We start from the raw sequence: 17,687 nt of genomic DNA, 5'->3' as shown, positions 1-17,687 counted from the left end.
CACATACACATTTACAGGAACACTTAACTACAACAGTGAAGTCATTTACAGACAGTGTCGTCATATGGATAAAAAAGTCTAGCAGGTGAGATCATTTGGTCCAGCTAATAACTTAGAAGTTAAAATATTAGTGCCCATTTCAAAACCCTACTGTTGCAATAAAACATGTCACACTTAGCCACCTCTTCTGTGGCTTAAATTGGTTTTGTCACACCTTTGTAATTGCAATATTTTGATTTAGAGATCACCATATTTCTGTCTGAATATAAAAGGGACTGCACCATTCTTACTGGAATTCTTGAAGGGTGATTTTAGAAGTTCTAAAGCCTTGTCAAGTAATTTGAGAAAGCGGCTGTGTCATTGTGTTAATGTCTTCCAAAGATAACACAAAAAAGACATACTCAAGCACCTTCCATTTAATTCCATGTGTTCCCATTCTACTTTCTTTCCACTGCTCTCTAGATCCTCAAAACCAATTAGGGATGGTTGTTTTTGTTTGCTGCACTCCAACCAGCAATCTCTGCATAAACATGCAAGTCTTATACTCACACATCTATGGTTACACAAGTAAGGAATGCTGTCCCATCCTATGTTATTATAGACTGGTTGTTTCCTAAATGTAGATATCCTTACAACTAGAGGATAACATTCATAAATTGCATGAAACCTATGCTTTTCAATTAAACAAAAGACAGCAATAGAGTTGTTATACATTAATTATAGGAATCAAATGGGTGCCAAGGATGTCATGACATGTCTTTTTGCGGGGGTCGTGTATACCTGATAGTTTCTGGTTGTTTTTAAAGTTTTGGTGAAATATACCTTGCCATTGTAAGTGCTCTTTCCTGAGATGTTGTAAAATCCACGCACCCCCAAATCTTATGCATGTTTACATTATATTCAGTGGCTGTAATCCAAATAAGCAAGCATAGGATTACAGCATTAACATTTGTACAACATATGAAGCAATTATGCTTTTACTTGCTAATTTTTTGTCCTTCATTCCTCCCCTCCTTCTAAATAAGTGTTGTGCCAATGCCCATACCACCCCTTAAACAAACAATTTTCCTGGTGTATGTGTGTTATATAATGAAGACATTTGCTCTTTAAGCTCCTTTATGTGCACTAATGACTCTCTACTTGTAACCTTTTGTGAATAGGGTGGTAGGCAGTATCCCCGTGGGTACACTAAGTCCAACTAAGGCATCTGGAGCCCTGGATCAGTTTAGATTACTGCAACCTAAGAGTGTGGGCAAGCTGCTTAGAGAAGTGTAGCTGACCACAGGCCTCCATTGTCCCTTGCTGATTCTGGCTTCTTAGAGCTAGTTGCAGGGAGATGATTAGGTGGGCTCAGGAAGTGATTAATGCTTCAACAGAGAGTGAGGAGTACCACCTGTCTTAAAGGAGGCAGTGATGCATCTCCTCTAGAAAACCTACTTGGACCCAGAAGTGTTAATCTATTGGCCAATGGTGAATATTTCCTTTTGGGGCAAGGTGGTCAGGAAGGTGGTGGCAGTCCAGCTTCAGGCATACTTGGTAGGAAACTGATTACTTGGTTCCATTCCAGTCTGGCTTCAAGCCTGGCTATGGCACTGATACTGCCAGGTTCTCTGTGGCGTCCAACTTCCGTTTGTAAAAAGGACTGATGAAGTTCTGTGTGAGCTCTTTCAATTAATTTTATTGAGTAGCCAAATTTGATAAATTAGCACAGCTAAAATAAGCATTTGCATGTGTTACAAATGACTTTATACAGGAATAAAACAGTGAAAATTACAAACTGTAAAAAGGGGAACAAGTAAAACCTTGCCTCCAATTTCAGAAGAGCATGGTTTACAATTTCACACCGAATATCAATGTCTGAGTTCAGAAAACAAGGATTAATATTACAATATTTTACACTACTTTACAAAATCAAATTTACTACGTAAGGATTTAATCTGTAACTGGTGGACAGAAGCTTTATGTCACATCTGATGGTCCCTTCACATTCTGTATGATTATATATTCTGTTAAATTAATTTTGAATAAAAATAAACATCATTATTGCAAATTATGAAATTACAGAAATGTAAAGGCTAATTAAAATGGATGGTTTTGATGCTGACTGAATTTAACATATCCATCAATCATACTAAATTGTTTAAAAATCTTAAAACTAGAAAAATAGAGAACATCTGTTGTGAACTGCCACACTAAGATGGAAGCATCAGGGCCATTCTTGCCTAGTCAAGTCGTTACAGATCTTAAAAGAGACAGTTCTAAGTAAAAGTATAGCATAGGCAATTTTACACATGGGTCTGCCCTGCAATCCCTATTATTAAAAAGGAATACAACTTGAAGCAGATGTAGTTTTGTCCATCATGAGGAAAATTAGAAAATTCAATATTGCAAAAAAGAGTATGAACATTCTAAAAAGCATTCCTATCCAGACAGTATAATGTGTTCACCATCTTTTTTATTTTTGTTAAAGAGATGGAGATTAGGGATTTATTCTTGAAATCATTTTCTCCCTCAGTTAGGCTAGTTCAGTCAAGGCCTATCATCCTGTCTTACATGAAGTGAAACCATGTTTGAAATACACACACCCCGCGACACACTCTTCAAACTAAGTATCTTTGTGCTCAGGAGACAGCTGGGCATGGTGCTACATTGAAGGGCTCCCACCACCCCAAGGAGTACAATCAAGCCTGGCGACACCAGTTATCTGTTCAAAATATTATGTGTGCAGCATAAGGAGCAGTTATTCACCCAAGGGGTGCTGGATGATCCATGCACAGTACCTGTGCCTGAACCAGAAAAATAACCTAAGCACACAAGCCTGTTTCTATGCACAAATTGTTTTTGGTATATTTTCTACACTTTTGTTTAGAAGAGTCAATGGAACTATGGTCAAAATAATAATATTCCAGTACTCACAAGCAGGCACTAAATTATGATCACATGCTGAAAATGTGCATATCGTTCTTGATAGCAACTTCCATAACTGAATTACTACTGTACTTTAAAAAAAAAGAATGACACCAGCAATAAGGAACTTCTCTTTTGCAGATTTCAACGGGTATTTTAATCCCTTTTGAAGAGGGAGATTCCCCCACACACACACCTGTAACACGAAAGTGAACAATTCTATAAGCAACTTTTTATAGACCACTCTGACACACCGGATGGATTAGCAGACAATGTTGTTAGAAGTAGATAAGAGTTGGTATTCCGATTCGAAATGCTGGTTTATAAACACCACAGTTCTTTGGAGAACATTAGTGGCTTTTTGTGCATGTAATGCTTACCCATGCCCGTCACTGAGGACATTTCAGTTAATCTTCTATAACTGAACAAAAGCAACAGTCTGAAAAATGGCTGCAAAGTATCATTCCACAAAAGGAACACCAAGGAAGAAGTGCAATGGAAAGATATTTCCGATCCACTTTTCTTGGGAGAGGAGAAGAGGTGCAAGAAAAAATAGAAATCCAAGACAGCTACAAGTTGAAGTTCTATTATGGATGAAGGATGATACTAATGCTGGCTGCTTGTGTGGTAATTTACACAGACATATCATAAAAAACACTAATGCTGTTTGCCATGATTTATTTCACAGTAGTTTCCTGGGTATGAGTAAAACTAACATTTATTATTCTTGCTTATACTATGCAGAACTTGGGATTCTTGCCTATTAAGCAGGATTTCTGAAATCTTTTTCCATTAAAGCCACAAAAAGTCTTCCCTGCATTTTTTTCAATTTTAAATGGCAGCATGTCAGATGCTCATCTGGATTTTATACAAGTTACTCAACACTGTTTTTAACGTGATGATTATGGCTTAGTGTCACCATTAAGCACTCGTATTAAAAATCTTAAACTGAATATAAAAATGTGACTTTATATTTAATCAAATGCAATCAAAGACTTTTGGTTGGACAGTCTGTTCCCCTATTTACTTTCAATTAATGAATTAAGACTTACACGCATCATGTTACTATCGAAGACGAGTATCCATGGTCACCATTTTTGTAGCCGATTCAGGCCATGTGATTAGAATTCTCAATGGACATAGTGCAAGTTCATGGTTCTTTCAGGTACTAGAATACTGGTGCATCTTAAAGCTTTTTAAATGAATTGTTTCATATTCATTTAAATCCAGCCAGATCCCTTCATGTTTACTCTGCCTTGCTTATCATAATCCATTTTGAAAAGCACTAGAAACTATGTTCATTAAATATTTTGTTCACAATGAATTGTTTCATTGCTTCTTTAAAAATGTATTTTTAAAAAAATTAGTGATACATATTGTATAAATCAAGACAATATAGTTTCCCTGCAACTCAGTCTTGGGAGGTTTGAAATATAGCAGCAAAACAAAGCAGAAAAACAAAACAAAAAGTTAGAAACATAGTATTTTGGACAAAAAAATCTTTTATAAAGGTTCATCTCTTCAATATTGCCTTTATAATGCTACTTACAGTGAAACATTCTGCAGCAAATTAAAAAGGCATCCAACATGTTCAAATGGATTTTAATTGTTTGAAGTACAGGATTTGGTGGTCCTTTATTTACTTTGTTTTTCCTTTCTTTCTGAAAATCACAGTGAGATTCTCATCAACTGCATCAGGCCAAAAACTTTATAGGAGCATTACAAGCACAAGTGTTCTGTATGCAGGAACAGTCCTTTGAAAGGGGCTCATTTATTCACTTGCTGCTGAATATGCAAAAGGAACTCATAGTACGATAATGCAGATTCTGTTCTGTCTTCTATCATATTTTGCAGGAAACTTGGTTTCCATGGACTTTCATCCCTTAAAAATAAAAGCAAACAGAATTTCATGAGCATCAACACTTTTTAATGTTTCATTCCTAGAAAATATTTACAATATTAATTGTCTGATAAAAACAACATGTCGGGAAACTACAGCATTAAAGATGTTCATGCTGTTTGCACAGGCACAAACTCTGATACATACATGGATCGGAAGAAGCAAATACTTCTTCATTCATGGCAGCACCTGGGACAGCCCTGTAGCTGTTCTTGCTACTGAAATGGAAGGGAACTACTGGCTTGTGTGGGAATTCCATGCATGCCACAAGACTGGCCATTTCAGGTAAGTATTTAAAGGTCTGAGCATCCCTCCATTTGTAAATCCCTTAACACTCCCCATATGCCACCAAATATCAGTGTTGCTACCCCTTTTTACTTTCATTGAATTTGGTCTCACTCTATCTCTGCCAGAAGCAAGCAGGCAGGCAATGTTCCTCTTTTTAATAGGTGGGGGCATGCAGTAGAGGAAGTTTGTAACTAAGCTGTTCGCAGAGAGCCAGTTGCTACCTGTCCCAGGTGAAATACACAAAACTGTGAAAAACTCTTAAGTATGAACTATGAAAATATATTAATGTATATTATACCAACAAATTGACTGAAAGTAACATAACTTAACACATATCTAAAAGTATCTCCTCAAAGGCATAGCCTATGGCAAACTTTCCAAATATAATCAACTCTTAAAGTGCAAAAGTTCAATATGCAATACTATGTGCTGTAGAGTGATTGTACAATGAATGCTCATAGATATGGTGTATACAGCAAAGTCCCTCAGACGTCCTCGTTTCACTGGTACAGTGAAGCTGTAGCAACTCTAAATATTAGCCTTTGCCAGAGTGGTGAACGTTAGAGTTGCTGGAGCTTTTTAGCCATGGTTAAACTTTGTTATTCTGTATTTCTGTCTATGAAGTCCATTCCTTTGAAGAAACTGTACCAGTGAAACGGGGAGACCTCAAGCTAGCGACCTGTAGGAGGACAGACGAGGATGTCTGAGGGACTTTGCTGTATACACCATATCTATGAGCATTCATTGTACAATCACTCTACAGCACATAGTATTGCATATTGAACTTTTGCACTTTAAGAGTTGATTATATTTGGAAAGTATGCCATAGGCTATGCCTTTGAGGAGATACTTGTAGATATGTGTTAAGTTATGTTACTTTCAGTCAATTTGTTGGTATAATATACATTAATATATTTGCATAGTTCATACTTCAGAGTTTTTCATGGTTTTGTGTATTTCATATTGGGTTATTATTTCCGTGATTGTTTATTGGTTTTTGCACCTGTCCCAGGTGAGCAGCAAGCTGCATGGCAACCAAGTATGTATGCTGGTGTAATCTTCTCATATAAAGATGCCACTTACCTTAAAATATACAATATAGGAAAGAAGGGCCTTTGCTCCCTCAGCCAAGAGATAAAAGCAAGCATTCTAGAAGACTCAGCTGTATCAAGTTCTGGAAGTTGTGTCTGTCAAAAAAAAGGGGGGGCCAATCAAAAATAATATCTAAAGTATTCAGGTTATATATATTCAGATATATTCAGTTTGACACTGGCCCCCATATACCTGCAAGAATATGCATAACCCCCATTTGTTTGAAGGAGGCAAAAACTGTTCCCACTGCATATTTTCAGGCACTGCTGCTCAAGTAAACCTGCGTTGTGCAAAATGCCATTAGCAGTCTGTCAGCAACCCACTATCAATCAACCATGGTGCAAGAGCAGCCCTTCTGAAACTTAAAAGATTTTGTCAGCAGTAGGATTCACTCTCTGCACCGTTCTTTATCTTCAACTTCTGGCTAATTGATGGTGAACAATGTGTATACTTAAACAAAGACACATTCAATGGTGTTCACTTGCATGTGCAATAGAAATTCGCTTGTGTAACAGGATTCCCACCCCCAACCCCACGCTCCGGAAGCTACTCCAACTCTCCAGCGCAAGTTTTGGGGTGCATGGGACAGGGGCAGAGGGGAAGCTGCAGTGCACAAGTGGACACCTGCTTACACTCCATTGGATTCTATCCCAAATGTCTCCTTCAGGACTGGAAGTGGATCCCTCAATCACCTGACACCATTGTGATATCATGTGACAACGTCAAAGGGACTTGCCTCAAAGGCCCTATGCAAGCAATTTCTGTACCATCCACTTGCAAACAGCCTTGAAAATTATGGCAGCTCACACAGTCTGGAGATTCCCCACCCTCAGGCCTACATAGTGGAAAATCTTTGAGGAAACATTTTTGTTCCCCTAAATAAGGAAATACAGGGTGTATTCAACATTGTGTTAAGTGTATCATTCTACCAGTGTAAGGGTTTCTCCTCATGCAATGGAACCATCTCCCCTTCTCCTCTGCCTGCACAACCCTTAAATCTGCTCTGGGGGCTTTCTCAACTCCCTAGAGCCAATCTGGAGGAATCCTAGAGGAAACACATCCCTCTGCATGAGTGCAACTATTTCACTGAATGCTGCCCATAAATTCAGACACTTGTGAGGGATATCTATAGATCAGAACAGGTGAAGTGAGCTGCCTCTAAGCCAGTCCTTAAAAATACTGCAGTTTGCACAGCAGGAATTTTAATTGTGTAGCTTAACTTTTTCATGTAGTTCTAAGGAGACAGAAGTTCTTCTGAATTACAGGGGAATCCTTGCTTACGTGGGGGTTCCATTCCGGGATGTGCAGAAGTCCATTCTGGCCCTGTTCTGCCCCCACCCTGCCCCCTTTTGGCACTGTGCACCCTTGTGGGAGTTGCCTGTACATTCTTACCATATTGTGTGGTATTGATGCATAGTGTGGAACTCCAAGGACATGGCTGATAAAGTTCTGTCCACAATTCTTTCCAACCCACAAAAACATCACCTGAAAAGACAGACATGGATAACCAGAAAACATTACTCTATGCATTTTACTCCTCTCATACACTTTCTGGCAAATGACAACCACGAAGCTTCAAAGAGAATGAGCCACATGTTGCACACAATATGAATTTTAGCAGAATGTAACTTACAGAGCCAGCATCCATAAGGTAGGCACCATCTCTATTTATCTTCTCCACAGACAGCTGGAGAATGGGAGGTTGAGGTATTTTTCTGTCATTGACGTTGAGGGCTCCCTAAAGAAATATGCATATAATGGATAAGATACGAAGAGGCTACAGGTCAGATCTTGATTAACAATAGAAATAGAGACCTTTATCATGTGCAAAAAGGCGCAATGTACCAACCCGTATGTTCCAACTACATTTTACCCTTCAGGATGATTAACCTTAATCATGGCAAAACCTTATCGAGGCCGAAGAGGTGGCGTTTACAGGCACAATTTAGAGAAAAATTATCATACCTCGTCTGTGAGATTGTCAATTCGGTATAAATTAGGATGCATCATAAGCATGAGGTACACTAAAGGTTGGTTCTTCACTTGACACATGGTAAAGATGCGATCATCTAAACGTATGTTTGTCCCAGTTTGGAATGCTTTCTGTGAATAAAAGTAGCATTGTTACCACATCCATTACTCAGGAAGTAAACATACACAGCATGCATAGCATACAATTTATATCCCATTTGGTAATATATGTAAGAGAGGAAGGTTAAAGGACATCTCAGAGGGCAGCACATCAAGAGCTACGGGTTGCAGGCAAGCCTGCACTCAGAATCTAGAGTTGCGGCATATCCAACAAAATTGTTTTGTTAGCACCTGTGCAAGGAGACTTTGTCTCCTCACACACATAAACCCATCTGCTCCAGAGGATTGGGGGAAACCCCTGGAATAGATTTAGGGAGGCAGGGGGACACAGGGAGAAGCAGTCTGTTGTGCAGGCAGAAGTCTTTGCAGTGGATAGGACAACTTTGCTGGCAAATCTGTGCTCTGCTTATTTGTTTGTATAAAAATCATGTTGTGTTTGATACAGTCTGATTTAAATATAGTTAATAAATTTGAAGTGCAACAGCAACCAACACCAATCAATCTAGAAGGTAGGATTCATTAGTCTAAATCCAGAGGGCCAGTTTCTCCTCACACACCAGGACTTGAGGAACAACTGCCTATCATAGCCTGCTGTCAAAAAGCTATAACCACAACTTGTTGTGGTTCAGGGAAGCCAAAATGGAACACTGAAAAAACTGCTGGAGCTGCAGTGGACAGAGGAAATGGCAAAAGCGAGTGTTTCCATGTATTTTGGTGCACCTCCCGGGAACTTCATATTCTGGATATTATGTTTTCAATTTCACTTTTGTCCTTACCTGCTTTAAGAGAGCCAGCACATACAGTGGGAAGAGACGTAATGAAATCGGAGCCATGAGTCCAGGCTGCTGAATGGTTAGGACAGAGGACCGGTACGCAGACAGGGAATCTATTACAGCATTCACCAGTGCATCTCGAGCATCACTCAGGCTAGCAGTAACTGACCGGTCAACAGCTAAAGGAAAAAAAGTACATGCTGATTTTGGCTACTAAGTTAGGCGTTCTTGATGATCTATGGTTCTACAGTTGCTTAAGATACTCACTCTCTCTCTCTCCCTGTCACACACACACACCAAGCTAGGAAGAATGCAAACCAAAGATGGCAGAATGCCAGCCCTTCACACAGTGAGTCATTGTTCCAGCCACTTGAACCCACACAGCTATAGCAGAATGTTATGCATTCTATGTCAATACAAACCAAAAACATTCACCACCACCTTCAGTATCTCAAGAGCAATATGGTGGTAATAAAATAATAATTGTTCACACATTATTATTTAAAACTACAAATACCTTACATTCAAAGAAACAACCAAAGCACTTACCCATATTGGCTAGCAGCCCGATAATTGCTTGCACGTCAGCTCCCAAATAAACATCACTCAGCTGGCTAACAACTGGTAAGCACAAAGTGTGAACACGAATTCTCCTTTCACCTGCACAGGGAAATCCATAACATCAGAGCTGCATTTAATAAATGTGTCCAGGTGATGCTTCAGAAACTTTCACAGATGTAGCCCAACATTATAAGTAATAGTTCCCCCCCCCCAAATGCAGTTATTCACATAAGTCAAATACGGGTTGCAGTTTTTCAACCAAACTTCCACCAGGGACACTGGTGGAAGAAAAATCATAGAACTGTAGATTTGGAAGGGACTCCGAGCATCATCTAGTCCCACCCCCCTACAATGCAGGAATCTCAACACAGAATCATAGAATTGTAAATACTACAATTGTCCATCTTCAGTTTAAGCAGTTGTTCTATTTAACAATGTGCATTCTGGCCTGGAGTTCATGAATGCAGTAATGAAAAAACTACGAACAAGCTAGTGTTGCTAATTAGTCAGATCTATGAAGACTCAAGACCAATTAACCTTATCGTCACAAAAAAAATGTAGATCAACAAGCATGTATATATTTTGTAGCAGATACTCCTAGTGGCAATTGATGCCATGACATCCTTACCTTTACTAGATGTATAGAGGAGAGCTGACTGGAAGCAGACAACCTGCATGTCTGTGAGATTCTCCTCTACTGACATCTGTACCGCATATCCTGCATCAGGGTTCACATTGGGTAAAGACAACAGATCTGTTGACCGTACAAAGAAGTTGCCATGGAAGGTATGAATCGAAAGGCCTATGGAAGAGAAAAGTGTTTCAGGAATACTATTTCACCTCAAATCTTGCACAATCACTTTGACTGCATTGTCTCCTTAATGCTGAATACTAATATTACTTTATAAACACCTGAGCTAATGTCGCTTTGACTTCTTGCAAAGAAAGTCATAAGCACGTCTGAAAGCTGCTGAAGTTCAGTAATTTATCCAGTTCTCAAGCATCAGACCAGCCTTAGGCAGTGCCACTAAACACCTAATTACTAGGTGTCCTCTATTCAGAGAACTTGTATAATGTAATGGCTGAGATCCAAAGGGCCATACGTGATATTCCATGGGACATACTGCTGCTGTCTAGCACCCATTTCCACTACAAATTCTCACATTGCTGAAAAGCTCTGTTAGAGAAATAGTTAACATAAGTGCAAAGGGCAACAATCCTTCTGTGCTGATGTGGAAGCTATTTTGGCACATGCAGAGGGCTCTTTGGACCAAGCCAATGTCTCAAAGTCTCAGCCTCAGTGACTAAACAGATAAGTAGCACAATATCTTAAGGAATACACACATGTATTAACACTTGCATTATCACAGGGAGTCGGTCAAGTCCTGTAAGGGGAACTAAGGTAAATACAATAATGCTCTCAAAATAAAAGACAGAGAAGCAACTCCATTACTATTTCACCTGATCTTGATTTAAAGGTTAACACTCGGGGGATGAACTGTCAGAACTGTCTGAAGGTTATTTTTAACTAGACTTGGTAGACTCTATATGTAAATCTAGGGCAAGCTCACACAAACAAACATGTACCTTTCCCAAGGCTAGTTAGTTGAAGAATATTCTCTCTCTCTTTAATTTTGTTTTATTTATTTTCAAAAGTAAGTAACAAATAAACAAAGGTGCTATTTTTTGTAAAAGGAAAGATTTAAAAACCTGTATCCATTAAAACTGAAGAGGCAGAAATCCAGCTCTATGGAAGTAGGAACTGCTTCCTGACTCCAAATTCAACTCATCCAAGTCTTTTCTTTTTGGAAACAGCCTGGTCTACTCGTCAACAGAGAGAACAACCACCCAGTATTCTGGACCACTGGATCACAACACACTGGGAGAATCTAATACATTCACAGATGCATGTTCACTGCTCTAAATATTCTAAATTCATGATGCTAAGTTTTTTAATATTTGCATGTGCGCTTCTGCCAATTACTTATTTGCGCACTTATGGAAGCACTGCTTTGCTTAACATTAGCAAATTAAATTGTCTGACCTTTCGTACACCTTATTCGCATGACAGCCTCAAAACCAATCTTCCGAGTCAAGTATCGTTTCAGCTCTTTCTGTAGTTTCTCCACCAGAAGAGGATTGTGTTGTTGATGGTAAGATTGGTAGTAATAGACACTACCAGCTGAATACCTCGATATACAGCCTAAAAATAAAAATCCAAGGAAAAATTGAAGGAACAAACTACACTTCCAGGGATGCCCAAACTTTTTTCAAAGAGGGCCGGATTTGAAGTGAACATGTGTGAGGGCCAACCAAAGTTGTTAAGCTTTTTTTTTAGGATTGAAGTTATTGAGCTTTTTTGGGAACATACCTGATACAGTCCACACACTAAATACAATCTAACGATAGTATCAGGATTTGTACTAATAGTATTGGGAGAAGGTATGTACCAGGGTATTTTAGAATACTGTAGAAATGTTACAGTAAGCTTATGCAAATTTAACTTGTGCACATTCAGCTTTATACACAGGGCATATAGCGTGCGTATGTTGTTGTTGTTGTTGTTGTTGTTGTTGTTGTTGTTGTTCAGTCGTGTCCGACTCTTCGTGACTCCATGGACCAGAGCACGCCAGGCACGCCTATCCTTCACTGCCTCTCGCAGTTTGGCCAAACTCATGTTAGTAGCTTCGAGAACACTGTCCAACCATCTCATCCTCTGTCGTCCCCTTCTCCTTGTGCCCTCCATCTTTCCCAACATCAGGGTCTTTTCTAGGGAGTCTCCTCTTCTCATGAGGTGGCCAAAGTACTGGAGCCTCAACTTCAGGATCTGCGCGTATGTGTGTGTGTGTGTGTGTGTGTGTGTGTGTGTATAAATATATAATATAAAATATATATATATAAGAAAAAAGATGGAATGGGCCAGAGGTTCTGGGAAAAATGACTGTCAATCACACTCACAACTGAATCCGGTGGGTTTTAACTATACATAATTTTGGCTTTAGGCATGATCCCCAGAACATAACCCCCTGTGTAAGTTGCGGGCTTATTCCATTAAAATTTAACTTCCTAAACTCCAACTGGAACCCACCATTAAGATTCAGTTTTTACTATCTAAAACATATTGTTAAAACTATCATGCTGATTTCTTTTCCTATTTACAATGAGACAACAGGAAACATAAATGTGAAAATACCTTACTCACCTAATGAAGCCAGGTCAGAGTACTGGCCACTGAGGAGGAACAGGTCAACTGCAACCTGCTGTCCAGAACAGTCCAAGGCCAACTTTTTATAGAAGTCAGTAGATGGCGTAAGGTGGATGTCCTGGTAAAAAAAACAAAATGATAAAACTTCAACATACACATTTCTGCTCTTCTCCATAAACTTGCATGGATTGAAGCAGTAGCTCTACTTATCCATAAAAGAGACTGGGCATGGGTTCAAAACGGTGTTTTGAGGGGATGCAATTGCAGCCATTAAGACAAGTTAAATTAAGGGTTACTTAAAGAATACATAGAAAGCAGCTTTTGCTAACCTTTGCAGCTGCTTTTTGGTTAGGCTCTTCCCGAGGTTTGAGCGCACCCACTCCTACAGTTGGAAGTTGTGTCTGGAAGACAGAAATCCGACCACCGGTGGGGGACATCAATTTAAAGGCAGCCTGTAGTGCAGGTCCCAGAGCACTCTGAGTTTCCAGGGAGTTAGTAAACATTTGAGGCAAAGTTTTCAATAAATCTTGAATTAGCTGGGGGGGGAGGAATAAGAGAATTAGAATTTTCAAAAGACATGTCTCCCATAGAATTCAAAATTTCATTAGAAGCATTCATAAAAGACATATTGTTAGCAAATAGTAAGCCTTGCCATTTTATAGCAACTGGTCTCTGAAGATTCCCAACCCCTTCCAATATATACATTCTTTCAAAATCAAACATAACCCCACAAATTCAATTAACTGTCCTTTCTATCTTTCACATACTTGTCCAATAATGTGGTCCCAATCTCCACCCCATTACTATCCTCGCCTCTCTGACTATAATTTCAAGATAGACTAAAAGAATCTTCAATATCTGCAACACAGGTGGGCGGTTGGATAAACAGAATTTGGGATTCTTTTTTTGGGGGGTGGGGCTTAGTTACTGTGCCTGTAGCGTGTTCACCAAGGGTATTAGCTTAAAAGCAATGCTAAATTCCTGAAGTGGAATCTCATATAGAAACACTTTAATATGGATTTAAAGTCCTCTTGATTAGTATTACAAAGTATCTGTGCTTTAAAGCAGTTTTGCAACTCCCGTAATATGCATTATATCCTACCAATTCTCAAGCAAGCACACATGGAACTTCGGTTTGTATCAGACTACATGGCAGCATAATCTAATAAAACTGAAGACTTGAATATTTTGGGAAGCACTAATACCAGATGATTTGATAATTTGGGAAGCACCTGTTTATACAATATTTGGTTTCTTCTAGAAAGAGGGAATCTATACCAAACACACATGAAGCATAAAGGAAATATTTTTAAAAAACGTTACTTTGAAGATAATTGGAAACCATTGATTTAAAAGGATTTCAAACTGAACATGTTCAAGTATAACTGTTAAAAGTTTCAGAAGTCAGCTTCCCCCACTCCCTCAAATTCAGATTAGTAGTTTTATCATTTATTTTTTTCTTAGAAGAGATGTCGCTTAGTCAGTTGCCAAAGAACTTTGCACTGTACATATTTGCGCAACCAATCAACTGGAGTGGGCAAAAAACTTTAGCTCATAGCCTTACAAGGGCTAGGGGGAAATGATAAAAAGGACAGAGTTAAATGACATCTGTTTTAAACATATACTTGCATAATGACTGCATAGTATTAATCTTACCTCTTTACTTTCATTTAAGTTTACTAGTAGGTTTTCCGGCATTGGGATAAACACTTCTGCAAGAAAAACAAAAATGTGATGAAAGCTCTCTGAATCAGTTTGACTATTTAAGAAGTATTCTTAAATATTCCCCACATCTACGAAATGCATTAAGTGCTTGTAAAGCATTCTCTCCAAAATAGTGCAGGCAGGCAGGAAATATCAGCTCTTTCACAGCAACAGACACTTCAGTCAAGGATATGGCATGCAACTAGACATCTTTAGACTGTCCACTGAGAAAAATGCTTTAGAAGAACTGGTTGGTTTAGCTGCTTTAGCAATTTTCCTACACAGAAAAAATGGCACCTCTGCAGGAAAATGAAAAGTTGGTTTTACTGCAAGGTTCCATTCTTGTATGTCAGCAGGAAACAGTTAACCCATTCTCCAGTCAAAGGCAAGACCAACAACTTTGATGTCCCTCCCAAGAGGAATGAATGACCCCAACAATTAGAAAGCCCAGGTAAAAAGTTGTTTAATGAACACAGAAATGGATAAAAATGAAGATGCAAAATCCTTGAAAGTGGCAAGTGAGGTGCTCCATCCCATTCTTGTCAAAAAGGTGGTTTGACCCATACTGAAAAAGGCAGCTTCTGAGGTCGCTATGGCACAAGGATGTCCCATGTGCTGACTCAGGCAGCCTTTTCAGGAAGCAGCAGTGCCTCAATTTTCCCTTTACTGGGGTAGACAAATGACAGGAGAGAGTCAATAAAGTTGCCCTTTCTTTTGAAAGGGGCTGCAATATCTGAGGAACCTAGTGAATGAGCAGCCTCCCTGCACCTCTGCAGCAGCAAGTCTATTACACCAGTTCTGATCTAGGACCCTGCTCTAGGAATCACAAAGCATACTTCATAAAAGCATACTTCATAAATCTAATGCTACAGATTATTTCTACTTACCTTCAATATCTGAAACTATCAACATCTGGGGCTGAGAGAGACCTTCCTGAAGGCTATAGAAATGGATTGTGCTGTCAAATGTTATAAAGCCTATTTTTGTTCTAGTGTTTCCTGGAAGTCTGAAAATTAAACACAGAAACTTGGTATCATGTTTAATAAGGCCCTAAGTGCACATTCATGTCAGATATATCTATTTTCTTTGGGAATAAATGTTTGTAATGCATTACCCTTTGGTTAATACTTCATTTTTGCTGCAATCAGCTATCAAAATGTCATTCAGGTTGGCAGCATTCAATGTAGTAAATTAAAACCTTATGCTGATTTTATTAAGGTAACAAAAACATATCACCATGCAATGCTCCATGTTAAGGAAAAATAATCTTGCAAGGAGAAAAAATCTGGAATGGGTTGGATCTAGGTTAGGGTTATTCCAAGCATATCTGAAATGCATTGTAGGTTCTATACAGATTTCATTTGTTACACCAATATATTTACATTTGTTTATTGAAAAAAACAACACAAAAGCACAATGTTCCTAATCAGAATGCCTCTACGAAGTACCTGCATTTGTTATTTGCGTGAATATGCTTCTTGAATATATTCTTTTGAAATCCAGTACAGTACCACAAGAAACTAAAGTCCTTTAGTTGTTTTAATGAAAAGAAATACAGTGCAGCAAATTGGAGGTTTTAATACAATGAGCTTGAGAATGTCAATTGTTTTGGTGATGAATACAAATTTGGTACCTGAAATTCACAGTAAGTGCGTAGGGTGCATATTACAAGAATGGCAGCTTGAAATAACTTCAATTGAATTGTTTTAGGTTTGGCACATGAAAGGATTGGACCAAACATGACAATGACATAAACATTAAAAACTATATGGACAGAATGAAAAGATGTGCAGGACTTACAAATCTAGATTGTCCAACACGGTCTTGCATACAGTGTTCAAGTATCCTGTTTCTATTGCATTATGTGACACATCAAACACAAAGAGGTACACAGGAGGCTGAGGTGGACGTAGCTGAAAAAGAAACAGTTACCTTAGTTTAAATTTCTAAACCTTGTCACAACACTACTCCTAGCTGATTTTAAATTAAAATTAGAAGCACAATTGGAAAAGGTAGGTTTTTGCTGGAGGAGGGGGGAAAACCAAACTGAGAACAACCAGGCATTGTGTGTTTTCATCCATTACTTGAAATATACATGCCAGGAATGGAATGTGGGAGAGGAAACCAAATTTCTCACACATTTGGAATACTCAGCTACAGCTATTTATGCTGACATTCAATATTATCCCATGTCCTGTCCCAATCATGTCCAAGGTTTCAAATATGTTTTGAAATTCTGAGGCTAGAATCAAGTAACAACAAGCAGTTGTTCTTTGAAAAAATTATATTATGGATCATCTTTTCCTTGAAAGGCACAATACACATGGCTTGTCTTCCTGACTCATCGCTGGGTTAAGTTCATTATGTGACAATGAGGGACAGAGCCTTCCCTGCTGTGGCACCAGATCTCTGGAATGTCAGAGTCATTTACCGAGGCTTTGTGAAGTTTGAAAGTTGATAAGTATCCAACCTATTCTGCTTGCCATTGTTTTTATTGTACGAATTTGTTGTTTTACCCTTCATTGCATTATAATGAATTTGCTTTATTTGTCTTTGTACGACACCCTCGTATCTCAATTGCTGAAGGATAGTCTGGAAGCATTTTAAAATATGTAATGTTGGGGTGTCTTAGGTGTTTTCTCTACTAAAAATGAACATCTTTATTTCAGAGGATTTTCATTCCTTTTCTTGGTGTCATATTAAGACAGAGAAAGGCTGTGCCTGATAACCAAACCCGATACACTTATGGGTCACAATTCTATCATGAAAGTGTAACAGAGTAAATATGACCAGTCTATTGTGTTTATAGGCAATAGGCCTGCAATTTTACAAAAAGCTGTAATCAGTGGGAGCATCCATGTGATAAGTTTGGTGTGCTGCATGTCCTCCAGGGCTTTTCTGTGCTCCCTTCTGCACACACACACACAAAGATTGGGGGAGGGAGCCATTGCTGATGGCAAGGACACCGCCAGGGAACAGCATTCAACATGGTGTGAATGCTATAGTCAAAGAAAAATGGGTAATCCCTCATTACTTATGCTTATGCTTGGCACTATGGGGATCACAGCCATTTATCCTAACTAATACAGTGCAATATAATCAAAATGAGAACTATACTAAGATAGCAACTTTTTCCTAAATCAGTACATTTACCTTGATTTACCTT

The 17,687-nt window shown here is 38.7% G+C and overlaps 1 protein-coding gene across 2 annotated transcripts in view; it reads right to left on the bottom strand.

The window, feature by feature from the left end:
• Positions 1-1,658: 1,658 nt before the first annotated feature.
• The window catches only part of SEC24A (SEC24 homolog A, COPII coat complex component), a 32,499-nt gene continuing 16,470 nt past the window's right edge, over positions 1,659-17,687 (bottom strand). For both annotated transcript variants that reach the window (XM_033140113.1, XM_033140114.1), the window contains exons 10-23: positions 16,322-16,434; positions 15,409-15,527; positions 14,474-14,529; positions 13,147-13,353; positions 12,815-12,935; positions 11,657-11,815; positions 10,241-10,414; positions 9,601-9,711; positions 9,055-9,230; positions 8,153-8,290; positions 7,821-7,925; positions 7,580-7,672; positions 6,179-6,282; positions 1,659-4,789 (exon numbers count right to left, since the gene is read on the bottom strand). In XM_033140113.1, coding sequence (XP_032996004.1) covers positions 4,675-4,789; positions 6,179-6,282; positions 7,580-7,672; positions 7,821-7,925; positions 8,153-8,290; positions 9,055-9,230; positions 9,601-9,711; positions 10,241-10,414; positions 11,657-11,815; positions 12,815-12,935; positions 13,147-13,353; positions 14,474-14,529; positions 15,409-15,527; positions 16,322-16,434 — 1,791 coding nt within the window. In that variant the 3' untranslated portion in view covers positions 1,659-4,674. The remainder of the gene's footprint in view (positions 4,790-6,178; positions 6,283-7,579; positions 7,673-7,820; positions 7,926-8,152; positions 8,291-9,054; positions 9,231-9,600; positions 9,712-10,240; positions 10,415-11,656; positions 11,816-12,814; positions 12,936-13,146; positions 13,354-14,473; positions 14,530-15,408; positions 15,528-16,321; positions 16,435-17,687) is intronic.

Source organism: Lacerta agilis, chromosome 2 (assembly GCF_009819535.1).
Source record: "Lacerta agilis isolate rLacAgi1 chromosome 2, rLacAgi1.pri, whole genome shotgun sequence".
In the NCBI taxonomy this organism is placed as follows: domain Eukaryota; kingdom Metazoa; phylum Chordata; class Lepidosauria; order Squamata; family Lacertidae; genus Lacerta; species Lacerta agilis.
The sequence above is the reverse complement of the archived record's forward strand: the minus strand, read 5'-3'. Positions and strand labels throughout refer to the sequence as shown.